Below are 25,214 nucleotides of genomic sequence, written 5' to 3'. Positions count from 1 at the left end.
TATACTTGTGACTCAACCGAACTATTGCATAGATCTACGTATTCCGGAATTCCATACATTCATTCAAGTATTAGCCGCGAACTTCATAGAAATAACCTCCAGCTCGGCGGTAAATCGTTCATAGACTTCAGATGCACATTCCAAGAATGAGAAATGTGGGGTATGCGGGGTCGGCGTTTGAACGGCATTTCAGATTTCGGCTTCTGAGTTTTCCAATCTTGGAATCGTCGGGCCATAGAGCTGATGATGAATCTATTGATGTAGCTACGGAACCTCTATAATGCGACCCTCCAGCTTAGGCGAGATACCAGATGTCCATACAGGCGCCTCGCTATCACTTTCACTTAGTGACGAGCACACGCCAGCGCGGCGCGTCCATCGGCTAATCACCCACCGCGCCAATCTCAGACGACGTTCTTCGTCAGCCGAGGACAAGGCCCGAAGCGTGACATAGTTGGTGTCCGGGGAAGGAAGAACATCGGGATCCTCGTCCGAATCCGAGTCCATGGCATCGCTATTGCTTCCGTCAGAATTGGCAGTACGCTGCTCGACTTCATGCGGGAAACGCCCGTAGTAATAGGACTCTCGACCTGTTCTCGAAAGGGGTGGTCGGGTCAAGTGATTCCTGGGCGCCTTTTCAGATACTGGCGACGCAGAAGTAGAGGGTGGTTTCACCCAACCGTCACGGTGGAGGTCGCTATGAACTGAATCCCAGTGCCGGTTCAGACTGGCACACCAACGGGTCCATTTGCTGATGACTTTCAAACTCAGGAAGTACTGGCGCAGGATCGTGCTGATAAGGACCCCATTCTCTTCACAGACTAGCTCCTCGGCTTCTCCGTCTTCAGACTGGACTAGCAATGATGCAAACCCGTCCTTTCCACGGGCCATGTAGCCACGCGTCGCTAGGGTATACTTATGCTCGGGGTCAATAGGCTGGCCCCCGATCCGAGCAAATGTAATGCGTGACATCGGCGGAGCTGATCGATCGAAACCATACGATAAGCCACTTACCTGGCAAAAGCGTCCTTCAAGTGCAGGAAGCTCACTGACTCCATTTTCGAGCGCATCGATCAAGGCCTGGCCGCGTACTCGTAGAAGGACAACAGGGTCCTCAAAAGGAAAGCAGTTCAGCACGTCTTTTAGGCGTAATATACCCGCCGGATATATCTGGTCGCCACGAATAGTGCCACCCGCCATCATTGCACAATCAGCTGAATGGTATAAACGCATAAGGTCGCATACAAAGTTCCCAATGTTGCTTTCATGCTGTCTGACTGTAGAAAATCGAGCATCCAGCGGAGTAACTGTAAACCCTATCGGCTTCTCTACCTTGGCCTTGAGGCTTGCGGTTAGGCGATCGACCATGGCAACCGTTGCCGGAGCCTCGGGAATAGATCGCACGACATCTCGCCTTGTGATATTAAACTGCCAGCCTGGAGCCCCATTGGAGTTTCGGAAAGCTTCGATATAGCTCAATTGCTTAAAGTCGGTACCAGAGCGCAACACATGAACACCGTTGATTACGGTATGTGAGTAATAGTGATCATGACCGCCGAGGATGATGTCGACCAATCCTGCAGGTAAATTGGTCGCTAATTTATTATCATTCGGTTCACGCTGGTGAGAAACAATGACGATGATCTCCGCTCCTTGTTCACGGAGTTGCGGTGCTAACTCTTTGGCTGTTTGCGTCGCCGATTTGTAGATTAGGTTGGGGGGCAGAGAGTTGATCGTTCCTAGCCTAAGAAAAAGTTATCATCTGTGGGGAATTGAAAGTGAAGGATCATTACCATTCTCTTTCGCCAAGGCCGATCACCCCAATTTGGATCCCATTTGAAGATGTCAGCATGCTCGTTGCCCCGCAATTGGCAATCGAGACACCGTCACCAAGAGCAGGGTCAAGTACGTTGGCTAGGAGCCAAGGAAAGTGACAAGCCGATGCTAGATGTCGGAGCTGAGCTACTCCAAAATCAAGATCGTGATTCTGACCGTGTCAGCAATGTCCAACTCGATAACAGGAGCCAGTAAGCAGCCTACCCCGACGCAAGCGACGTCAATACCAATGTTATTCAGAAAGGGTACCATATGCCTGCCCTTGGTAACGGAGCTCTCCAGACTAGGGTTGAATGCATCGCCTGAGAAGAAGGTGAGGATATCAGGCTGGCCTGCAAAGCGCACGTCGTCACGGTAGTAGTCTATAAGGGATTGGAAACGGGCGACACCGCCAATTGGTTCCGCCGACCCAGATCTAAATGATTTAGCACAACACGGGGTTTAGTCAATGGCTCTCATACTCAACATGATACACATCATTGAAGTGAATCAAACGTAAATCGGGATTGGGGCGGTCAGCCTCAGGGACCGATGAATACGTGATCGAAAGTCCGTCGGACTGCATGATGTTGATAGAGTTGAAGTCGTGAGGGGTGATAGTTATGTTCCAAAGTACGGAACTTGGAGGAAGGTGGGGTAGTAATCTGGAGACAATGATTGGTTGGAATTGAGCTCGCTATGTACATAATATCAAACCGGCGCCATGCAAAAGAGGTATCCTGAAATTAAATTGAAATGGTCGTAGATCATAGCTTCTGTTCCGCCAAGGTCCATCGTCGTCTCGATGCCGAGTCCCGATTCTCCAGGGACGGGGCACTTCCCCAGAGACCTCGCTGGGAGAGCGTTCGCTTAGGCAATTGTTTGGTCCACCCCGTTCGGTCCACAGGTCCATCAGGCAGAGGAGAGTCATGGCTCACGGGTCGCTGGTCCCCGAAATTGGGGACGAAATCTTCCGGCTCCTCGTCTTTCTCGACAGGCGAGGCCATGGCGCCCCAAAGTCCAGACGCCCGAGGGACTTCCGAGGTCGATGGACGGTGAGCGAGAGACCATCCACGAGGGCTCATCGTGGCCCCTGCAATAGGACCAAGCGGGAACGATCCTTGGAGGGGTTGAGGCCGGGAGCCGAGGCGATTGCGAAATGGTTGCGGTGGTGGTTGGGGTGCGGAGAGAGATGTGAGGGAGGTCAGCTGGGAGGGGTTGCTTCCTGGCCGTAGGTGGTCAGTGGACGCCACCAGCTGCAGTGTATAGTCGTGCGAGATTGGTCGATCAACCGGGTCAAACGATTTCGTCGACCGGTCGTAATCAGGCGTGTCGATTGGCAACCGGTTTCGTGGCACAGCCAGCGTCACCGAGGCAGTGCCAATGTCCAATAGAACGGGGTGACCAGCCAAAGAGTTGATCAAGGCATTGCAACCCGCACCGTGAGTAACGATGATGATAACGGTCTGGGCAGAGCGATCTTTGCGCAATGCATCATTGGTGGTCGCTCTGGATCGAGCAGTCGATTCCGGCTTTTGGTACCACTCCATCATCTGTTGAAAGCTATCACTAACGCGCTCCTGCATGGAGCTCCATTCCTCCCCATACTCCCCGCCAGTGCCCCAATAGGGTGCCCGCATACTATCCCACTGGTAGTCGATCTTGGCACAAGCGTCGCGCGCATGGGTGACATACCCCGAGGGAATGCGGTCTGCAGGAGAAACCGCGTAGCCAGGCGTTGGAGCCACGTAAGAGGCATTGGACTTGGCTGGGCGGTTGATATCCAGGCCGGCGGGAGCGTGGCCCTGGGGCACGTCAAAGGTACTCGCGCGTTGACGAGCATTTCCTGCCGATAAAGGTCCTTGCGCAGCGTTGTCGTCCTCATTCGGGGACGTAGGATGAGACTGGCTCCCCCAGCCACCCGGGAAGTGGCCTGATAATGCCCGGGTCCCTTCCCGCACCGACGGAAGTATTTCACCCCGACGCAGCAGTTCTGTCTTGGCCAAAGCGACCATCCGATCCGAGCCAGGCGGTGGCGTGATTTGGTCAAAGTAGTCGGGAGATAGCCATTCCCCCAAAACAGCGTCGACGCGCACCAAAGGCCGCAGATCTGGACTCACGGTGTCTACCAGGGGGTCTTCAGGGTCTTCGGTGCTTGGGCGTGACTGGCTCAGACCTGCGCTGATGGCGATGGAAGTCTGCAGACATCGGAGGTAGGGGGAGGTATGGATGATCACGTTGTACCGGCTGTAGAGATCCGAGGCGAGGGATGGATGCGGACTGGTCGGGACCTCCGGGGATTCGTCGGGCTTTGTCCCTACGAAGTCAGATGTTTGCAAGAGACTCGCGATGCGGACCCCCAAGGCCCGAGACTGGACCCAGCCACCGTAGCAGAGAGGAGGGTCGTAGGGAGTTGGGGAGGTCAAATGCCAGTCTTTGTCGGCAGCATCAAGACGCGCACCATGCCTGGCGAGGTCAGTCCTGAAACGACGAGACAGTGCGGGGAACGAACCTGACAATAAAGACAATGGGCGCCATGCCTGTGGCCCTACAAGTCTCTGCAACGAAGGACACTGCAGTGAAGGCGAAGGTTAGCAACAGCTAGCTCCAAGAGAGAAAGCCCAAGCGAGGGCATTTTAACTGAAAGAGAGAAATAGCATGAGCTCCACCCCCGCCCGGTTTTTCTATCACATGCTGGCGGATTACATACTCCGGTTAAAAGATCTCGACTCCCACGGGTAAAATGGCCATCCACCAGTGGGATGATTTGATTCGCATCAACCCCGGATTGTTCTTTAGATGAAGTGTCATAATTACTCTATACTCTACACTGGTATGTGATTGAGATAGATGGGGTAGCCACGGTACACTGCAACTGGCCCATTACTGCGTCTGGATGATCCTGGATCTCAGTGGTGGAATTTGCTAGAGATGAGCATAATAAAATCGATTGAAGACAAAAGTTCAGGATAAACAAGTTCACCATGCCTTTTTGAACCACGCAGCTGGAATCAAGTCCTCCCGGTCTTCTAGTCAATACTGACTATGGCATACTGATAAACTGAGCGTAACGATGAGGATCACTTGGATTGGGAGTTGAGGAAGAGAAGCGGAAGAAGGAATGAAATAGATAAGGAGCTGTTGATAGTCCAATCTAGTACGCAATGGATAATGGAAGCCACCTAGAATAACCTGTGATTTCAAACATAGACTTCGGTCATAAACAGAAATTCAAAAGCCCTCTATATAGCTTGATAGTCTTATTTTCCCTCTTCTTACTCCTGACTGCTCCCTTCTCACATCTCTCCTTACTGACTTCTCATTCCACTCACTTTGAATGTTGATGTTTTAATCTAATGCCAGCGATGGCCAGGACACCGCAGCACAATGGTGATGATGACATCCAGCTCCATCGATCTCAAACGTGCCAGCAGAAGACCCTCTGCATCGCAAATCTCTTTTGTATCACCACGTCCCGAAAACCTTGAATGAAAAGACTATTGAGCCAGTTTGACTCTTTCAAGCTGCAAAAGAAGGTCGCAAGTCGTGCTGTCTTATCTTGACGCAATCAAGGAGGCTCCATTTCCACCACTCTGGATGGAAAGACAGCAAGGCGCCCAAAGCAAGCTCTGGCTTTTCATCTCCCTACTTGATCTTCTTCGATAGGTGGCTCCTACATACCCAGATCAATCACAAAAAACAAACATACAAGAGCTTCATAGGTAGGGGCTTGTAAAGATGATTCAGCTGGTCGGTTCAAACTTGACAAATGCCGACGGCCCGTTTTAACCTACAACTCCCGACGGAAGTTCAGGATCCACATGACGTATCGGTAAGTATAAATGTCTACCAAGCCTGGATGTTCGATTTTAATGTTAACTCAAAATATGAATGTTATCATGGATCACAACTCATTTCGCTCAGAATCGACATGCGGCTCGATAGGTGGTTCGACCGATCTACACAAGCCGAGACGTGACACCGACCCCGAGGCTTTAACTCGCCTGGAAACCTCACAGTCGCATTTTCAACCTCCTGATGGCCTGCTCAAAGAAGCTGCCTTTGTAAGCGTGGTGTGTATGGCGCAGTTTATGACCCAGGCCGGCCTCTGCATGTCTATTGCCCCAGTCCATATCATCGGGGATAGCTTCGGGATCACCAACCCTGCTTCCTTGAGTTGGTACGCCGCTAGCTATAGTTTAACTGTGGGGACCTTTATTTTGGTGGCAGGCAGACTGGGCGATGTCTACGGTCACCGACTAATGTTCGTCATTGGCTTTAGCTGGTTCAGCCTTTGGTCGGTCCTGGCTGGGTTCAGTGTCTGGTCGAATCAGGTCTTCTTTAATTTTTGCAGAGCTCTTCAAGGAATTGGGCCCGCCATGTTGCTACCGAACGCTATTGCGATCTTGGGTCGAACCTATCCGCCGGGCCTCCGAAAGGAGATGATCTTCAGCCTGTTCGGTGCCACCGCTCCTGGGGGTTTCGTTGTTGGGGGTGTGTTTTCTTCCCTTTTTGCTCAGCTCGCATGGTGGCCCTGGGGATATTGGGTCATGGGGATGGCTTGTGCAGCCCTGGCAGTTCTGGGATGGCTTGTCATTGCATACGCCCCACAACCTACGTTTAACGACAATCTTCGCTTGACTGAAAGGTTAGATTTGCTTGGTGCCACAGCAGGAATTTCTGGTCTTGTCTTGATCAACTTCAGCTGGAACCAGGCTGCCTTAGTAGGCTGGGAGAATCCTTATACCTTTGTGCTCTTGATTGTCGGATTTCTTTGCCTTGGGGCTTTTGCGGCCATAGAGCGCAAAGCAATGTGCCCATTACTGCCTCGATCAGTCTTTACCGGAAAACTCGCATGGGTGCTTGGTTGTATCGCAGCAGGCTGGTCTAGCTTTGGCATTATCATCTATTACTTCTATCAGTTCATGGAAGTAATCAAAGGAGATTCACCGCTATTGGCAACAGCCAAATGGTCTGGAGCAGCGGCTAGTGGTTCAGTTGCAGCTCTGATTACGGGGTTCTTGCTTGGCCGATTGCCTGCAAGCGTAATAATGTTTTTTGCCATGGTCTTCTTCACGGCCGGACTATCAATCTTCGCCACTGTCCCTGTCAATCAGATTTACTGGGCTCAGGCATTTGTTGTGAGCCTTATCACATCTTGGGGAATGTTAGTGCTCCCTAGCCACTCATCATTCACTCGTCATGTGCTAACACATTTGCCTTAGGGATATGTCCTTCCCGTCTGGAACACTTATCCTCAGTAATTCCATGCCGAAGCACCACCAAGGGCTTGCAGCTTCTCTCGTCGCCACAACTGTCAACTACTCCATTTCTCTTGGCCTTGGGTTTGCAGGTACGGTGGAGACCCATGTCAACGACGCAGGTAGAGAAGTACTCCGGGGATATCATGGGGCCTTATATATGGGCATTGGTTTAGCTGGGTTGGGGCTGTTGATTTCAATTCTCTTCATGATAGCGAGTTGGAAACAATGTCGCGGGAAAGGATTATGAATCTCTAAAAACAAACCTTTTTCTTTTCGAAAATGTAACTTTAATATGACACATGCATTCTTCTCCTTTAGAAATTACCTACCGGTTTCGGGATCAAATAATCGATTTTGTCATCCTTCATAGACCCCATGATTGGGTCCAGAGTCACTGACGAGATCGTTAATTGTGCTGCGAGCCACAAGTGCTGGACCTCCTTACACCAAGCTTCTCAACGATATACCTTATCAGTCTATGCCCGATGATGCCATGCATGTAACCCCAACAACTTGGAATGAATAGCAATAGTTGAAACTCACCTAATCAGAAGCAGCAAATTCTCCTCCCTATGAAAACAAATCTCATGCAGACCTTCAAAATGGGAATGCTGAAAGGAAGACTCAATAACTCTGCCTATTGTAAGCCCTCACGCGTGCGTTGTGGCAGCTCCGATTTGCACCCGATACCATTATCCAACTGTCAGTAGCTGCTCAATAAACCCCCCAAAGCCAAGCGCAGTATTGCGAAGGTGAATCTCCAAGATCCAATGGCGTTTAAATCCATCTTTACCCGGTTTGTTCATAGTCTCGTTATTGCCCTTCGTAATATAAAGCGTAGTCCGGTCCTTTGGAATCCGCTCATGGGGAAACGAGCCAACCAGATGCCCCGCAATATCAGCTCCGAAATCAAAGCCGTATTCCCCCGCAACTCCAGATGCAACGTCGTAAAGTTCTTCACCAGACATATCGGGATTTTGGTCATATTTCGCCTTGACAATGTCCCAAACCGGCTGCAGTGAGTCGCGCAGCTTGAGCTTATGAGGATCGTTGCCGAGGACGTAGGTGCGCCCGAAGTCAGCTTCCCAGGCTTCGAAGACGGGTCCCAGATCTACGACGAGGATATCGTCGGCTTCAATGATGCGGTCTGGAGGATTATCGGAGAAAGGACATAATGTGTTGGGTCCACTGCGAATGACTCGCTTGTGCCAATGGGTTTTGATGCCGTAACGCTTGAAGCCGAGATCGTAGATCTCGGTGTTGAGTGTCTTCTCGCTGACACCGGGGCGAATGAGATCCCGTTCGATCTCGATGAACAGCTGGACGGCTTTGTCCTGTGCATCTTGAAGGTTGGCGGCGCGCTCCGCTTCGGTTGTCGCCATGGCTAGGTATTCTTGATTCTGGCGGTGGCAGGCAAAGGAGTTGAAGATGTTAAAGTAGTTGTTGGTAATTCAAATTTTTATAATTGGTTCAATTTGGTCGTGACTAATTTAATTTTAGTACAATCCCGAGTACCTCGGAAATTCGAACACTTTGGTATTATTCAGTAACGGACATGAAACGTTTCCAAATCAGCGCCTCACGCTGCAAATCAAAGACAGTGGGGCGCAGTACTTTTGGCCCTTATGTATACACATTACAACGTGATTTAAGCTTAACCTGAATAGGAGAGACCCACTTGACATAGTGTAGTCGCATGCCATCTGGATATGATTGTACACAAGCGCGTAAATAAATGGAGAAAGCTTGGCCAGAACAGAGAAAAGTGCCAATGCAAAGTAAACAGGATTCCCCCAAAAGATAAATGACAATTGCGCCGGTTTCAAAAATGATCGCTCTAGCCAGTTCGATCCACCATTCTGCCAGCTTCATGATCGCCAGGCATTTCAGACTAAACCGTCATATAATGACAGAGCTGACACGATAGTCTCGTCCCTTGCGGAGCCTTCCTTGAATTCAGCGAGGTCCAAGCTGCCATTCTCATCCTTGTCCATCATGCGGAAGATCTTTCGCACGCGCTTCTCCGGTGTATCCTCATCCTCGGGCAGCTTCACCATGGAGCCCACCATCTTATAGATCGCCTCGACAATAGCCAGCATCTCATCGTATGTGATCTTGCCGTCGCCATCGATATCGTACAGTTGGAAAGCCCAATCCAGCTTGTCCTCCATCTTTCCGCGGGATGTCACCGAAAGCGCGCAGATAAACTCCTTGAAATCAATCATTCCACTGTTGTCCGAATCAAACACTCGGAAGACATAATTTGCGAAGGAGGACGGATCGCCGAAGGGGAAGAATTGCCGGTAAATCTTTTGGAACTCCTCTTTGGTCAATGTGCCTGACGGGCAGTCCTTGAGGAAGCCTGTAGATCCGGTGATTAGAGCCTATCCACCCTCATAGTGAGATTCACCCATACCTTTGTACCATTGCTGTAGCTCCTTCTTGTCGAAGTGGGTTGCTCGCTGCAGCTCATCAAGCTGCGTAGGCGACAGCTTCGACTGTCTATAGTACTTCGTTAGTCTCGAAATGCGCAATGGAAACGAGCCAGGCGTAGCCATGCGCATGATTGCACAGGCGAGCCGCAGACTTCAAACACTTCCGGTCTCGCGCGGGAAGGCGCATCGCTACTTACGATTTACCCATGATCGAACACACAGATTCAAAATTGTGGCAGGTCTCAAGTAAACGGTCTGAAGCGCATGCAAGCCGAAAGAGGATCGGCAGGGACGAACGGTGGCTTTGAAGAAAAGCAAGTGAACGGAAGACGCGGGGTAGAACGAGGGGGAAGTGTGGCTGTGCTGGCGGGAGTTCCGAGGTCACCAGTCCACACGCAGAGATTCTTCGAAATGACCAAGGATGCAGAAAGTGAAGTCGTCTCGAGCACCTCGGGAGGAATAATCAAGGAAAAATAAAGAATGGAAGGGAAAGCACCTGAAGTGGCGAGGAGTCCAGACCGTCTGGGGCTTGGCATGACACGACTACGTTATTTGGCGTTTGGCTCCACTTATTCATACGACGATCTGGAAATAGGTTCATTCCTACCAAGGTTTATATATACAAGTACTCCTCATTCCTAATCATGAGTGAAATCTCAAAAAGCCAAAAGCTCTATCTCCTCGCAAAACAATGCTTCCGTTAGATTATCAATACGACGAACGGGACAAATGGGACGAATAAGAAAGGGGAAGAGGTCGGCTTCCAAGGCTCAAGATCAATCCACCTTAATAGAGCCATAGATTCGTTGCACAAATGCCCAACTGGCGAAAAAACCGATAGAGCCTGAAAAATGTCAGTGTTGATCCAAGTCAAGTTCTCGGGGTAACAAACCAGTTAGAATGAATACGACGAAACCTATCAAGGCTGAGTAGCCCACATAAAGCACCGCTCCGGTGATACCGCCAAAGCTTACTCGGGTAGCCCAGAAGATGAGTGCGTTCAGGAACACATACCCACCGGCCATACCGGCACCCGCAAAGGCACGCCAGTGCCACCGGTAGTTCTCGGCGCACAGCAAGAAGTATACCAGTAGAACCGTGGTGGCTGCGGACGTGATGATCATCAGACCGTAGCACAGGAACAGGAACCCAAACATGTAATAGATTTTGTTGGTCCAAAGCGAGGTCATGATGAAATAGAGCTCCACAAAGATGGCTCCAAAGGGCAGGATACCCGTTAGGAGGATAGATGGGATAGTTCGAAGACTACCAACCATTGGAGGCACTTGACGGGGAATCTGGTTGGTTTTAGTCGGACCCTCAATAGCCTAGAAATGATTAGCATAATAGCGAAACTGTGGACAGACGGCCCTACCTTTTGTCTAAATCCAACCCAGCTGCCGGCAACACTCAACGGAACGCTGATGACGAACCAAATGAGAACCAGGGCCAGCATGGTACTGAATGGTACAGCGCCGCTGGAACCCTTGGCCCACACGAACAAATTAAGCAAGAAGAAAGTGCAAAAGATAAACCCAGGGATCAACAAGGGGGTCATGATGATGTTGCGCTTCCAGGCCTCGCCGCCGAAGGACTTGTAGCAACGTGCCGACACGTATCCACTAATAGCACCAAAAATGGCATAAATCAAAAGAATGGCAGTAGCTAGGAATCCACGGTTGGCGGGAGAGAGGAGACCAAGAAGTGCGAATGCTGTCAAGATTAGTACGCAGTCAACCAGTGATCCAGGGTATTACTTACCGACAGTCATGCCAGTCATCATGAAGAGCTGAGCGCCATTGCCCAGCAGCACACTCAGTAGAAGAGGGGACTTGGGGCATCGGAAAACATCACCGTGGACTAGCTTCCATCCTGAATCCTCCTGAATTCCATCTTCGACGGCAGCAGAGGTGCCATCCAGATCGTCCAGATTGATTGAATCTAGCCGGTTGTAACGGGCAATGTCCTTTTTAAGAGCCCGGACAAGAATCATGCTGACCATGCCCACCAAGAAGACAACAAAGACGGCGGAGTTGATGAGGGAGAACCAATGAATCTTCGGGTCGTAGACATGGAGATATTTATCCCACCGGGTGGCCCAGGCAGTAGAGGATTCTTTCCATTGAACACTGTAGGTCCAGGTGACCGGAGTCTCACCCTCTCCATCTTCATTCAGAGTGACCAAGGCTCCTTTGGTGCCGCAGTGAGCTGTGCCGTCATCCAGGAGCCGGGAATCAGCGCGTGACTCGGGCTGGACAAGGACGCCGACCACACGAAGCTTGTCCTTGCCGCCATATCCGACACGGTGGTAGTCGATAAGAATGTTGAAATGGTTGTTCAGCACAGCTTGTCCATTTTCGTCCAGGTCACCCAAAGCGAAACCAGGACTGTAGAATTGAGTTTGGGTATTTTCGTCCATGTTCAACTGCGCGCCTGGCAGTCCATCCACAAGCCAGTTGATGTTGTATCCTTGGGAAATCCGGCGGTTGACAAACTTGGCGCTGCGGGCATCAAACTTGACCTCTCCACAAATAGCTTTACATTCTTCATCTTGAGCCATGTGCAAGTCCAGCGGAGAGGTTTGAATGCGGTCTCCAAAGAGAATACTACCCAGAGATTCCCTCACATCCTTTGCACCATCTTCGGGTCGACAGAAGTGAAAGGCCGGATGGTAGTAGTCGTATGAAAAGACAGAGTGAAGTTGATCATCTCGGGAGAGGCCGGGTGTCAGATGATTAACAAAGAGAGGGACGCTCTGACCCTGATCGTAGGATGTTGGGGCGACACCGGGGAGGTAGAAGGCGGACGAGAAGGAAGGGATTGCGAGGAATATGGAAGCAACAAGGGAGTTTCGATCGGTGAACCGCATCTTGGATACTGCCTAGATCAGCATATATGGCGAGGCTTTGCTTTCGTCAGTTACGTGTGGATGAAAGTATGCTGAACTCCAGTCCACGCGGCGTGTACAATTGAGGCCAGAACGATTCACGGCCTATTTAACGAGACGCGGCTGAGAACAGGAGATGACGGTGTTCGTGCTGCCTACACGTTGCTTTCGGTCACGTGGTGATAACTACTTACTGATAAGACCGAAAACCAAAAAAAAAATTTCCCGGCAACAAGTCGAATTCAACGATCACCATGGCTTCCGAGATTGCGCCGTCGCGCAACAGCTTGTCAACGCTCCTCGAGACCCTCTCATCATGTTTGACTAGTGCTACTTCCTCACTACCATCAGCCCACAAGGACACACCCTCCGACATCTCGATCGAGCCTCCGCAAGATGGTATCTCCCTCCTCGATACGAAAAGCGAAATTCTTCTCTCCTACCTTCACAACCTCGTCTTCTTGATAATCTTTCAACTACGACAATCATCCCAATTGAAGTCTGATGACTCAGAAACATCTAATGATTCGCTCCGCGATGACGCCGTGAAAAAGTTGATCGAGCTACGGGTATTCCTTGACCGCGGCGTACGCCCGTTGGAAGGACGGTTGAAGTACCAGGTTGATAAGGTGGTCAAGGCGGCGGAGGATGCAGAGCGCTCCGAGCGCACCCAGATTTCGTCCAGCAAGAAGACTGCGAAGCCCAAAGCCAAGGATACCGGTGACGAAGTATCCTCAGACGGTAGCGAAGACGACAGCGATAGCGACGAGGATGACGTAGATGAGATGGCGTATCGTCCCAATATTGCGGCAATCTCGAAAGCTAAGGTTGAGCCCAAGCAACAAGCCAGAGCCAAACGCGAAGAGCCCAGTGATGGCATTTACCGTCCACCCAGGATTATGCCCACGTCCCTTCCCACCACCGAGCGTCGCGAGCGCGAGGATCGCCGACCCCGCCGCTCTAATGTTATCGACGAATTCGTCAACTCCGAGATGTCATCCGCGCCCATGGCCGAACCCAGCATCGGTAGCACCATTCTTGCCGGTGGCCGCGAAACCAAGACCAAGAAAGATCGCGAGTGGGAGGCCGACCGAGCACGTTACGAAGAAAGCAACTTTGTCCGTCTACCAAAGGAGACTAAGAAGGAGGAGTCCAAGCGACGTGGTCGTGATCGTCAAACTTACGGCGGAGACGAATGGAAGGGACTTACAGAGGGAGCCGATCGTATTGAGCGTCTTACCCGACGGGGTAAGAACAGCGGCGCTTTGGACAAGAGCCGGAAGCGAAAGAACGAGGATGGACAGCGCGATGATGGCGTGGGCATGGGTGAGATCTTTGACAAGCGCCGCAAGAAGATTGATAGTTGGAAACGGTAGTGGATCTGTAACGATACCTTTTCTTTTACTGCGAGACTATGATCATCGCCGGAGTTGGTGTGGGGAAATTTGTATTTATTGAGCATGGAATCCATTCTTCTGGGAATTTCACTATCTATGGGCTTGCGCAATCGACAATGCGAAGCAATTGATACTGATCCGAGACCTCGGGGAAACACCCTGTTTATAAAGATTGAAGGCCTTTCGTCGGTACTAGCCCGATTCAAAGTCAAATCTCTGCGTTATCGATCATTTCCCATTGTCGTTGGACTTTCTGGTAGATAGGCCAGGCATGCACATCCTTGGTTCTCTTGATGATGTCCACCAATGCATCTCATTCTACGGGATCTGTGAAGTATTCACCGTACAAAGTAATCGCAATAACTGCATTGACTAATGCAGGCTTTATTCGAGGATGGTCAATAGCAAGACCGCAGATTTCCAGTACAGTCGAGCGGACCTGGGCCTCAGCCTTGCGATGCATAGCACGAGTTGCATTTCTTACCAGTCAGCATACCTCTTGCTATTCATCAAAGATCGAACTTACTCAAGGTTTGGGTTTTCCGCCACCAAGATAAGCTGGGCGAGCCGAAGGTGCTGCACAGCTGTTACTTGGAAATCAAAGCTTTACCATGTAGTAGGGAATATATATCCTTTTGATCTGTCCGGTTTAAGTTCAAGGATTGGCTCAAGCTCTCCGATGGAACCTTGCACCAGCTGCTGTTCTTTTAGCTTGAGTCGTGCTAGTAGGGTTAGTAAACTTCCTCGTATATGGGAGACATGAAATTTACCCCATTCTTCCGGTATTTGCTTCCCCCACCGCCATTGAGCAACCTCCCCTGTGAATAAAATGAAATTGTTGGCCACAGGGCGAGGGTGATTAGGCTGCCAATCAAAGCGTAGATGCGGAACAGTCTTTCTTGTGAGCGCGTAGTAAATCTCTTGTCGAACAGTGACCCAATACGCTGCATTTGCCAACGATTGATCGAGAGGAGATGCAATCATAGAGTCTATGATGGCTTTTGTGATTGCCAAGAAGTTGACTCTTCCGTCGACCTGATTGACTTCGTCCATTTCCTCCTCCATCTCTTCGTATTGGCGTAGAATCACAGTAGCGGCCATGATGTTTTCTTGGTCAAGTGGATCTTGAATCTCAGGGAATTGAATGAGATCGGGGATGCATTTTAACATATACTCAAGGGCGCTGGACTTTTTCAAATCGGGAAGTGATTGTCCACAATACACAATACCACGAGAGGTTTTGTATTTTGGAAGACGGCCTAAATGGCGCGCAGCCACTGCAAATATTGCGTTCTTAAGTGTGGGACAGTAGGCACGTCGAGGCACTTCTAGTTGGAAATGTCGACGGTCATCACAGTGGTCAAACTGAAGACCATTAGTGAGACATTAATATCAAAAGAGACTAGCGATACCTCTTACCCATGGAGAGAGTTCTTCTATAAAATACCTCATCAGACAAGACTCCTGCACCGTTCCGAATGAATCGACAACATCCTTTCCACACGTGGACATAGGACTGCCATCCAGCGGAAGTCGTCTTTCTCCACTTTGAATACAGTAGGAATCCGAATAGCAGTGCAAGTTAACGCTGGTAAGTGACGACTGTGGAGGGGATAGCACATGGATAGGAAAGCTTTGTGTTAAATGTTGTTCATGATATGGATCCAATGGCACAGTCCTATCAGGGTTGGTCCTGTTGACATTGCTGTCTTTCTGGAGGGATGACGATTCCACCATATTTGGCGCAATATCCCGATCGAGGTCGACTTCACTGGGCTTGGGCGAGGTATCTATCTCGCCATTTCCCCAAACCGTGTTTCCTGTACCGGGAGATTGACTCGAGGCTGAAGGACATGTATTTTTCCACGATTTGGGCTTACTGTTTACCCACGTCTGGCCTTGTGTGAAATTCCCCTCTAGGTTGGCTGTTGAGCCATTCCGAAAGACGGCTTTCCTTTGCACAGGGCGACAGTCAAGCCCTCTGTTCTGGCATCTTCGGCAAACAGGTCTTCGCTTATCATCTGCTCATCAAAGCATGAGAAGATAAGTCCTGATATATAGCCAGAAGTCAGTACATACACTTCTGGTGACTGTCTATCGGGTATTAGTCAAGGCTGAGATTGAAGAAGAAGACCTTTACCTCGGCAATTCAAGCATGGGGCCTTCATGATACTGCTCGACATATTGACTGCAGTTATTCTTCAATCCAGGAAGAGAGCCATTGGACTCTGGAGACAAACCGGCAAAGGAGTGACGCGGCGACGGTTACCTTAAGTAGGAAAATTGGGGGATTAATTACCCCGCATGGGAATCTCCACTCCCCCGCGTCGATCTTCGCCGCCTTCTACTCGAAATGGGAATTTCAGTAGCATGAATACTCATGGTAAATATCACTCTTCACACGCAATCGGCAAAATTTTGAACAGGCTGCTCTGCCCCAGTAAATATAGTATTGACATCGATGTCATCACCTCATTCTGCAAATGGTAGCAAGCGGCGATGTCTACATACAAGGACTATTTTGCCCTCATGGATCTACGTTTTTCTCAACTTTAAAGGCTGGCATGTTAATCTAGTGGACTGTCAGCCTTGGAATCTTCATTTCAGCTTCCTACCATTTAAATTCGAGCTATGCAGCGTCTCCAGATCGCGGTCGTCGGCCTTGGTCGTATGGTAAGTGAAATTTCATGCTGAGATGATCCCTTAACGGCAAGCTCATACAATCCCAGGGCAAACGCCATGTTGACACTCTACTCTACCGTGTTCCAAAAGCACATGTGGTAGCTGTCTGCAGCACTGACCCCAGTGAAATCAAATGGGCCACACTCAACCCCGAGTACCGTGAGTTCGGGATCAAAATATATGATAACTACGATGAAATGCTGGAACAGCCGGGTCTACAGGCCGTGTGGATCTCTACTAGGTATATTATTCAGATCTGCTCCTTCACCATGGCCGGAAACACTAAGACCTTTCTCTTAAGCACCGATGTCCACAGTAGCCAATCGCTGGCCGCTATTGCAAAGAATATCCATGTCCTCTGCGAGAAACCCTTGAGCACTGATATTGCTGAGGTAAGTCTTCTTAATTCAAGGGTATTCAGTGCAGACTAATTCCTTCAGGCTCAATCTGTTGTGGACGCTGCCAAAGAAAATCCGCACCTAAAGGTCATGGCCGGCTTTTCTCGACGAGTCGATGCTTCCTACCGCGATGCAGGGGAAAAGATTTACGAAAAGCAAGCAATTGGAAGTCCCTTCATGGTCAGATCTAATACTTGTGATCTCCGTGACAGGACTGGTTTCTTTGTCCGATACGCCTCTCGCAATGGCGGCATATTTATAGATTGCTGTATTCACGACATCGATTTGTCCCTTTGGTACCTGGCAAACCCTCTCCCCAAAGCCTGCTGGGCAGTGGGTACCCTCCAGCACCATCCAGAGCTTAAGGCTCTTTCAGATGTGGACAATGCGGTCGGAGTTGTTGAGTTCCTGGGCGGAAAGATTGCCTACTTCTACTGTTCTCGCACGCAGGCACATGAGCATGATGTCTGCACAGAGATTATTGGAACTGATGGGAAGCTGATGGTGAACGTTGTACCCCAGCAGAACAATGTGGTTCTTGCTGATGAGCTTGGCATGCGTCATGAGGTCCAGCCGGAGTACTGGCAGCGGTTCCAGGATGCTTTCGCGCTTGAGGCCAATGAGTTTGTGGAGTCTATATTGAAAGATACTCCTGTGCCTGTGAAGCTTGAGACTGGCATCATGGCCATGAAGATAGCACAGGCTCTTCAGCATGCCCTGCTTACTGGGGAGGTGGTTCGCTTCAATGGAAGTGGAGAGAGACTGAATTAGGAGACCTATCTCGTGGAGGTATGGCTCCAAGAAAAGGGATATACACATGGAGAACTTGTCAAGAACAATCAGATTCTCTATGCGATGAGTATCGTGCTTTAAACATACCATATCAGTAAAGTCCTAAGCGTGATAGTCTGACAGACTAGGAGGCAAGTCTTTGATATTTGTTCCCCATTTGCTCTCCTTCGTGCCCAGCTCCAATTCAAGAACTCCACCTTCCGCAAAGAAGTCATGAGTGACCCAATTCTTCGTCCAGGGTTTCCCATTCCAGGTGACACTTTGAATATAGATTGATTCATAATTGGAGTCAAAGTTCACGTTCCGGACTGTCGCAACCTTGCCAGTGATACCATTGGTGATGTTCACCTCCCTAAAATATGGCGGAGTAATAAGATAGACATCCTGACCTGGAACTGGCCAAAGGCCCATCATGCTTAAGACGACAAATGATCCCATAGCTCCGCTATCGTCGTTACCAGCAATGCCTTCAACTGTGGTGTTGAATTGAGATGGGATGTATGAGTGGCTGTACTTAGCAGACAGTGCGGGGCGTCCGGAATAGTGGAACTGGAAGACAGTGAGGAAGGACTGCTCATCGCCTACGTACAGAAGTCCAGACTCGTGAAAGAATTGCAGTCGAGAGGTGAAGCTCTCCATTCCACCAAGGCTCTGAACCAAGGCTCCCATATCGTGCGGAACATAGCTGTAAGCAATTAGGGACCGTGAACATCAATAGGGAAATAGAACATACAAGGTATACAGCCAAGTGCTTCCCTCATATGTCTCATGACCGGTAGGGTTCAGGTAGCAAGAGGTAAAGTTCAGAAGAGGGCTGCAGAATATGGGATTCTGGTAGCCCCAAGTACCGTTCGTATAGCGAGGCTGCAGGAAACCGGTGAAACCAGTATCGACTCCATTAATGCTGGACTTCTGGTCTGCTTTGAACACGTTGTCCCAGTTACCAGAACGCGCAACGTATTTCTCGTGGTCGGCCGAGTGTCCCATTCTCTTAGCCATCTCAGCGATGCAGAAGTCGTTGTATGCGTACTCCACTGTTCGCGATACGCTTCGAGTATGCGTCCCCACACCATAGGGATCGTAGTCGTCAAATGGGATGTACCCAAGGCCTTTCCAGCTGTGCAAGCCACCGCGTCCCTCTACATTCCAGTTTTTGGGCTCAACTTCGGCATCCTTAACAACAGCCTCATAGGCAGTATCCCAATCAATTCCAGGGACCTGTTTCAGATAGGCGTCTGCCAAGACTACATCCGCGTTAGAGCCTCCCTGGGTAAAGCCTTTGCACAGGGACATGCGACAGTCAGGTAGATAGCCTTCATGCCGGTAAGTGTCTACAAGACTGCGCATCATGAGGGACTGCGAGACTGGATCGACCAAGGTTAAGAGTGGGTGAATGCTGCGATAGGAGTCCCAAATGCTGTTTTACTTAGCCTGATACTGCGTTTTGAAAGCTTGCTTGGACTCACCAGTAATAGCTGTCATAGTATGGCTCATCGCTCTTCCAGAGAGGATTCTCGCCCGTGTAGTCCTGAGGGCTGATGAAGGACCTGTAAGCTCCGCTCCAGAAAACCGTCTGTAGATCTTTCGAGACTCCCTCCGCATCAATGGAGACAACGTTCAGCTTCTTCCTCCAAGCATTTTCAGCTATTGCCACTGTCCCATCAAAGTCAAAGTCAGGTTGCTCCTTCTCGGCGTTTTCACAGGCTTGGCTGACACTAATGAAGCTTACACCAACGCGGGCCAAAATTGTGTTATTTTGGGGGGCGTGGAACCTAGCAAATGTACCACCTGATAGAGTGGCCGGGCTGTTCGTGCCGTCAGCTAGCATTGAAACAAATTCTTGACTGAAGTTTGCTCGATTTCTAGTCCAAACACCCGTGTCGCGGAGATCAGCGCCTTTGAAATCAACGCAGAAATGCAGATCATAGGTTCCAATGCCGAAGCTGGGGCTAAAAGTACCATTTCCGCTTAACCGTCCGGTGGATTTATCCACAACTGCAGTTCCATTGGTTCGTGACTGCGGTAGATCCATCAGGTCTACTAAAATCACAGGGCTCAGCGAAGCGCTGGAAGATTGCTCAAAGGTGAATCTATACAAAGCCGATCGGTTGGTCGTCGTCATCTCTGCATGGATACCATTCTCCAATGAGATACCAAAGTATCCAGGCCGGGCAACCGGAGAATGGTCATTTTTCAGCCAGGCCACAGCTCTGTCAGATTGTTGCCAGGCACATTGGTTGATATCATCATGCGGACAGGCAGGCTGGGCAAAGATGGGGAAATTACCCAAAGATGGCGACTGCAATTGTCAGTTCCTATCTCTCTTTGGGTACAGTTGGAAACATACGCCACCTGTGCCGGAGTCGTGCATATGCGAGAAACCCGTCACAGTCGAGTCGTCATATGCAAAGCCAGCTTGGTTCTCTCCTACTGTGTCGGCAACAGCTTTGGCCATACCTGCTCTTTATTAGCTCTGCTACCATTTCGTATTAATAGACTTACCAAATGGCAGTGTTGCGCCTGCGAAAACGTGACCTTAATTTGTCAACTCGTGGTCCACGCCGATATCTCGTCAGACATACCTCCATTTGCGGTCCCAATGAATGGATCGACATGATCTAGCACATCAAAGCTATTAGTGGCATTTTGCGAAGCTATAGCAGCTGGGGCATAAAGAAGCGCAGTAATAACACTGGCCACCTCCATGTGGGGGCGGGATATTTTCGATAGCATGATCGCCAGGTGTGAAATAACAATCCAATCTGGGCCTTACAACCAAGATTGAAATGATGCGACAAATTCGTCCGAAACAAGATCAACGTTGTGCGGGCCAAGCTCCCTTATTTATCAAGTGACCTGCCGCGGGGAAGCATTCCACACATCGATCGGCATGCTGATACCGCAGATTAAGGATAATATATTCAGCCGAAATCTGGGTTAGGCTGCAGGAGAACATGTGGCATTGGGAGTTTGCACCAGGCTCAAGCAGTGCGATATCAAGTTACTTCATGGGCAAACAGGGTGATTGCTTCCAAAAAGCAACCTCACGGGGCGGCTGTGACCGCATGACTGACGTAGAATACACTGAAAGAAGTTTGGGTTGGTGTGCCACAGTATCCCCGGGTTCCTGGCAGAGTGTCGATCCTTGTTGACTCGGGCAGGATTGGCGAATGGATCACTCTGCGCGGGGAACGCGACCGGACCGGAAGTGAGGAGATTCGTCAAACTACAAGTGGAGAACTTGCACTCGGTCCTCCTATGTAACCTTTTCACGTTACGTTGCGATGGATAATCGTTGAGGGGAACAAACAACGCATAGTTGTGTTCCAAGCTGTCGTACCCGCGCTCCCATTTAGATCGTGGACACCACCAGGAGGACTCTCAGGGCTTAATGTACTTCAAGCCTGCAAACAAAATATAATCGGCAGATCCGATCTTTTCCATCTACTAATCACTTGCATTAATGACTTCGGGTAGATTTCATTAGGTTTTAAACAACCCTGGAACACATATTGAGTCCACAGACGCCACCTGGCACCAGCATGAAGATAAATACTTAACTACTCTGAGCGCCACCTAACTACGTATATTCTGGTCTCCTTACCCTCAGCCAATAATACTTGATGCCAATGATTACCTCCGTCTTGAAGAAAATGGTTGGCAGATACTCGATGACGGGCAGAGCTCAGTGCTCTCCTGAATGGCCAACTTAGGACCTCGGGATGGCGGTAGGCAAATAAGATGCAATTCGAATCTGATTATTGTCACGATTCACTAGGGAGATATCTCTAGATCCTGTGTCTCTTCTCATGATGAGATATCTGAATGAGTTAGAATCGGCCAGCCGAGCCGAGTTATCGCCGACGCTTACCCGAGCTCCCTTGAGACGGTTAGCTATCTTTTCGTTACGTCAATCGTTCCTCCGACGGAGATTAGTGGAACTCTTGCAACCGAAACCTATGTCCTCACAAGTATTGATTCTTTACGCCCAGTGAATCAAATGCGTTTCCGGTGAAATTTTCGCATTGCCGAACACCATGCCCGGCGTTCCTTCTAACAAGGCGTGTGAGCGGTGCAAAAGGCGTCATCTGAAGGTTCGTAGTATTTAGAATTCGACACCGGTCAACGCCGATCAACTGACTCTTGCAGTGCGATGAGACTCGTCCGCATTGCCAGCGCTGCATTGCTGCCGCTGTAGAGTGCCCCGGTTATGTGCAAACGCGCAAATTCATTGACCAAGGAGCTACGGTAAGACGCCGGTATGCTCCGTATCAGGAGGTGCATCCCGCACACGCCACGGATTCCGGTAGAGTATGTAAACTTCTTCTATGGACGAGAACAGGGCTCATGAATTCCACAGGGCCAAGAATATGCTCAGGCTGCACATATTCCAAATCAGCCCCAGGTGCCGGATCAAATATCGGGCATCTCACGACAGGGAAATACCACCTTCCAGCTTCAAGAAGCAGGATTGGATACGGCAGGTAGTCCAAGTCAAGCAATTGCGACCACACAAACTCGGCTTCCTGTATCTGGAGCGCCATTTTCAGCCAATTTGAATTCACCCAGGAGGGAAGGGGCTTCAAGCATTGCTCGCAACTTGGTATCGCCAAGTTTCCCTGTGGATTTAACTTCTCCCCATGCAAATGCGTATAACGCAGATCCCATAACAGCCGGTGATCAGCGAGTATCCTCTCCAGAGACGCCTTCCCAGCGAGGCGAAAAGGAAGAGTTTCAAGACATCTTTTCTGAATTCATGACTGGGACCGAGCACGAGATTGCCTTCCTCACGCGACATTATGCCGAAATCATAGGCCCATGGTATGTAGCTCCTTGATCCGCCTCTCCTCACTTATTGATTCCCACTAGGCTTGACTTGTCCGACGCTGGAAAATTCTTCTCCGTGTATGTTCCCATTAGAGCCATCAACTGTCCATCACTCAAATACGCCATTGGTTCCTTGGCAGCAAAACAGCTGGGCCGAGTGAAAGGCGCAAAATCATCTGCTGGAAATGGCATGTTTACAAGGACTGCGACTACCGAGGTGTACCCAAATCCTGCTCAAGTGGATTGGTTTCTCAAGGCTGCCAACTATTATTATATGGCGGCATCTGACCTGAACAATGCTTGTTCTGGTGGCTATACCGCGGTCTCCAGCTCGGCTGTACTGGAGTCGCCTATCGATACGGTCGGCCGCTGGCTTAACTCCCGTTCAGCAAAAGAGTTAGCACAAACCTGCAGCGACGGAAGCCTCCTGCGGAAGGCTGAGGAGATGCTCGCAACTGTCTCACTTTTGACAGTCTATAGGCTTCTAGATTCGAATGGGGAAGAATGGCACAAGTAAGCTCCAGTTTGCTCGAGCTTCTGACCAACATACTGATATGATGCAGGCATCTTTCGGGTATCCGTCCGTTGTTCGAATCTTTTCTGAATATGAACTTGACAGGTTCAACCTTTTTCTCACACGGGATCCGTGCATCCTTTTGGAACTTCGCTCGGCAGGACTACCTCGGGTCTTACTTCACAAGATCGGCCACCCATTTCGTCCCTACCAGTCTGCCACTGTGGCGTGCAGCAGGAATCTTAATTGATGACCAACACAAATTCCAAATGGGGTCTATACATCTGACTCAAGAAGACCAGGCAGCGAATGGTCTATCATGGCTCGTCTCGAAGGTCGTTAACTTTCTGGCTCGGTCAAAGGAGTCGCAGATTGCTCAGTGGACCGGATCTCCACCGTCCACTTCGCCTGGCGGAAATCAAGATGAAATACCAGGGTCCGATCAACCACTATATCCCGACACGAATACTTGGTTAGACCTTTCTTTCGAGTTCCAGGTCTGGTTCGAAGGTGTCCCGGAGACCTTTCGCCCATGCGTCCGGATTGAGAATCCGAGAGACCTGACTGAAATACCCGATGGTCCTCAGCTGCCCTTCCCCGAAGTCTTCTATAGTTCCTCGACCTGTGCAGCCGCGATGCAGCACTATCATTTCGGGCGGATTGCCCTTTTGTTGAATCGGCCTTCGGATGTAGTCAGTGCGCCGAGCACAGCGTTCGATCGCTTGCAAGGCTATCGGGACTTGACGAAAGAAGTGGAGTATCGAAGTCGGGAGGTTTTTGGTATAGCTATGGGGCGACCCAAAGGAGAGGTTCGCGTTAACATGACCCCGCTGTTGCTTGCGGTGGGGCAGTGCTTGGAGAGCTCAGACGAGCACCGGATCATCGTGGATCTCTTGGTTGGTGTCGAAGCGGATCTTGGCTGGGCCACTGAATCTGTGGTTCAGAAACTCCAAGCTTCGTGGAATCGAGGAGTTTGATGAGTCCAGCACGGCTCACGACGATCAAAGAGAGAATCAGCGATGAAGCGATGGCTTGCAGCTGTGATAGAAATTGAGGGATTGTTGGAGCGGAATGCCTCCATGCTAGCTCCTAAAATTCCATTTCTGTTAGCCCCGGGATACGTGGGTTTATTCTGGCAAGCTCCAAAACAGCGATAATAATCAAATCAGTACCTAAGTCGGCCTGGCGATTGCGGGTAGTGAACTATCAATAGTCCTTGAATGGTACAACAATCTCGCTGATTGAGCTGGATTCCAGCCCAGGCAGTGTTAGAAATCACTATACAGGAACTGGAAACACTGGGATTCCCATAGTGCTCAGATCTTTGTAGACCCACGCCTTCGTTACTTTCAGTACATTACCACGCCAACCCCGGTCGGGTTAGTTAAGTATTTCATCCCCATCGTGAACACCTTGATCGTCGGTCGAAAAGAGTTTAGTGTGAGACGCTCCTTTTTTTTGTTGATTTCTCCCATGGTGTTTTCTGATTGCTCCTGTACAGAACTGAGAGCGAGTGACAAATACATCCCGCATATTTGACCAAAGGTTTTATGTTTGGAATAATTACAGTAGAACAGCTATTCTTCGAGCCAATCATCTTCAAGTTCTAAAGACCATAACTTCAATTGCCGATCGAATAATTTGGACACGAGCAGAGAGCATCGTGTCGAAGCTATGAAAAGTATTTAAATGTGCGTCGAGGGGGGCTGAAGATGCCCGATCGGATTAGCTCGGTGACAAGAGCTTGGCATGAAGTCATCAGCGGAGCATTTTGTGGATCATTGCGGATTCCAGATAATAGCGTGGGCCACAATGAGCCACCGAAGATCTCAGCCGGAAAAGCAGCTGAATGGACGCCATCAGACTTAGCAGTAAAGTCCGCTTATAACAAAATCTTCAATCAGACAGGCCTCTGTATTCGTAACATATACCACTTTTCCCTTGGTGGTCGGACTAAATATTCATCTAGTCAGTCAAGAATCAAGTCAACTAGGCTGTGAGATTTACATTGCACATCGTAGAAAAACCCCCACTATTCGTACGGTGTTAGCTCGAATCGGTCATATCAGTCAAGACTGGTAGTCAGGTAAATATGGCAGTACAGTACGCTCATCAGATTGAACTCTGGTCCCTAGGCCAGTTTACACTTCACCGCTCTTTCCCATGATCAAATCTAGCTAACAAATTACGACAATCGACTGTC

At 49.8% G+C, this 25,214-nt stretch overlaps 11 protein-coding genes across 11 annotated transcripts; 4 read left to right on the top strand and 7 right to left on the bottom strand.

Moving 5' to 3' along the window:
• Positions 1–264: 264 nt before the first annotated feature.
• Positions 265–2,401, bottom strand: N7484_006847 (putative 5'-nucleotidase; the record flags this gene model as incomplete). Its single annotated transcript, XM_057117234.1, has 4 exons — positions 265–1,744; positions 1,794–1,987; positions 2,041–2,251; positions 2,298–2,401. The coding sequence occupies 4 exons, from the start codon at positions 2,399–2,401 to the stop codon at positions 265–267; spliced, it is 1,989 nt and encodes a 662-aa protein (XP_056970269.1).
• Positions 2,402–2,582: 181 nt separating this feature from the next.
• On the bottom strand, positions 2,583–4,353 carry N7484_006846 (uncharacterized protein; the record flags this gene model as incomplete). The annotated part of the gene is made up of 2 exons (XM_057117233.1): positions 2,583–4,281; positions 4,328–4,353. 2 exons carry the CDS (start codon positions 4,351–4,353, stop codon positions 2,583–2,585), a joined length of 1,725 nt encoding a protein of 574 aa, XP_056970268.1.
• A 1,349-nt stretch (positions 4,354–5,702) lies between these two features.
• N7484_006845 (MFS transporter) lies at positions 5,703–7,326 on the top strand (the record flags this gene model as incomplete). Its single annotated transcript, XM_057117232.1, has 2 exons — positions 5,703–6,982; positions 7,041–7,326. The coding sequence occupies 2 exons, from the start codon at positions 5,703–5,705 to the stop codon at positions 7,324–7,326; spliced, it is 1,566 nt and encodes a 521-aa protein (XP_056970267.1).
• A 445-nt stretch (positions 7,327–7,771) lies between these two features.
• Positions 7,772–8,461, bottom strand: N7484_006844 (M24 family metallopeptidase; the record flags this gene model as incomplete). Its single annotated transcript, XM_057117231.1, has 1 exon — positions 7,772–8,461. One exon carries the CDS (start codon positions 8,459–8,461, stop codon positions 7,772–7,774), a length of 690 nt encoding a protein of 229 aa, XP_056970266.1.
• Positions 8,462–8,965: 504 nt separating this feature from the next.
• N7484_006843 (EF-hand domain-containing protein) lies at positions 8,966–9,722 on the bottom strand (the record flags this gene model as incomplete). The annotated part of the gene is made up of 3 exons (XM_057117230.1): positions 8,966–9,441; positions 9,496–9,581; positions 9,712–9,722. The coding sequence occupies 3 exons, from the start codon at positions 9,720–9,722 to the stop codon at positions 8,966–8,968; spliced, it is 573 nt and encodes a 190-aa protein (XP_056970265.1).
• A 568-nt stretch (positions 9,723–10,290) lies between these two features.
• N7484_006842 (transmembrane 9 family protein) lies at positions 10,291–12,383 on the bottom strand (the record flags this gene model as incomplete). The annotated part of the gene is made up of 4 exons (XM_057117229.1): positions 10,291–10,358; positions 10,407–10,842; positions 10,890–11,227; positions 11,276–12,383. The coding sequence occupies 4 exons, from the start codon at positions 12,381–12,383 to the stop codon at positions 10,291–10,293; spliced, it is 1,950 nt and encodes a 649-aa protein (XP_056970264.1).
• Positions 12,384–12,655: 272 nt separating this feature from the next.
• On the top strand, positions 12,656–13,777 carry lcp5 (small subunit rRNA maturation protein LCP5; the record flags this gene model as incomplete). The annotated part of the gene is made up of 1 exon (XM_057117228.1): positions 12,656–13,777. The coding sequence occupies one exon, from the start codon at positions 12,656–12,658 to the stop codon at positions 13,775–13,777; it is 1,122 nt and encodes a 373-aa protein (XP_056970263.1).
• A 334-nt stretch (positions 13,778–14,111) lies between these two features.
• Positions 14,112–15,535, bottom strand: N7484_006840 (uncharacterized protein; the record flags this gene model as incomplete). The annotated part of the gene is made up of 5 exons (XM_057117227.1): positions 14,112–14,277; positions 14,325–14,382; positions 14,485–14,520; positions 14,569–15,163; positions 15,218–15,535. 5 exons carry the CDS (start codon positions 15,533–15,535, stop codon positions 14,112–14,114), a joined length of 1,173 nt encoding a protein of 390 aa, XP_056970262.1.
• Positions 15,536–16,429: 894 nt separating this feature from the next.
• N7484_006839 (Gfo/Idh/MocA family protein) lies at positions 16,430–17,649 on the top strand (the record flags this gene model as incomplete). Its single annotated transcript, XM_057117226.1, has 3 exons — positions 16,430–16,471; positions 16,528–16,872; positions 16,921–17,649. The coding sequence occupies 3 exons, from the start codon at positions 16,430–16,432 to the stop codon at positions 17,647–17,649; spliced, it is 1,116 nt and encodes a 371-aa protein (XP_056970261.1).
• A 123-nt stretch (positions 17,650–17,772) lies between these two features.
• On the bottom strand, positions 17,773–20,376 carry N7484_006838 (glycoside hydrolase family 92 protein; the record flags this gene model as incomplete). Its single annotated transcript, XM_057117225.1, has 6 exons — positions 17,773–18,355; positions 18,404–19,087; positions 19,137–19,969; positions 20,018–20,127; positions 20,173–20,205; positions 20,253–20,376. 6 exons carry the CDS (start codon positions 20,374–20,376, stop codon positions 17,773–17,775), a joined length of 2,367 nt encoding a protein of 788 aa, XP_056970260.1.
• A 1,331-nt stretch (positions 20,377–21,707) lies between these two features.
• On the top strand, positions 21,708–23,988 carry N7484_006837 (Zn(II)2Cys6 transcription factor domain-containing protein; the record flags this gene model as incomplete). The annotated part of the gene is made up of 5 exons (XM_057117224.1): positions 21,708–21,764; positions 21,820–21,981; positions 22,031–22,491; positions 22,540–23,010; positions 23,061–23,988. The coding sequence occupies 5 exons, from the start codon at positions 21,708–21,710 to the stop codon at positions 23,986–23,988; spliced, it is 2,079 nt and encodes a 692-aa protein (XP_056970259.1).
• Between the last annotated feature and the right edge of the window lie 1,226 nt (positions 23,989–25,214).

Source organism: Penicillium longicatenatum (genome assembly GCF_028827895.1).
Source record: "Penicillium longicatenatum strain IBT 33135 chromosome Unknown contig_4_segment0_segment0, whole genome shotgun sequence".
In the NCBI taxonomy this organism is placed as follows: domain Eukaryota; kingdom Fungi; phylum Ascomycota; class Eurotiomycetes; order Eurotiales; family Aspergillaceae; genus Penicillium; species Penicillium longicatenatum.
The sequence above is the reverse complement of the archived record's forward strand: the minus strand, read 5'-3'. Positions and strand labels throughout refer to the sequence as shown.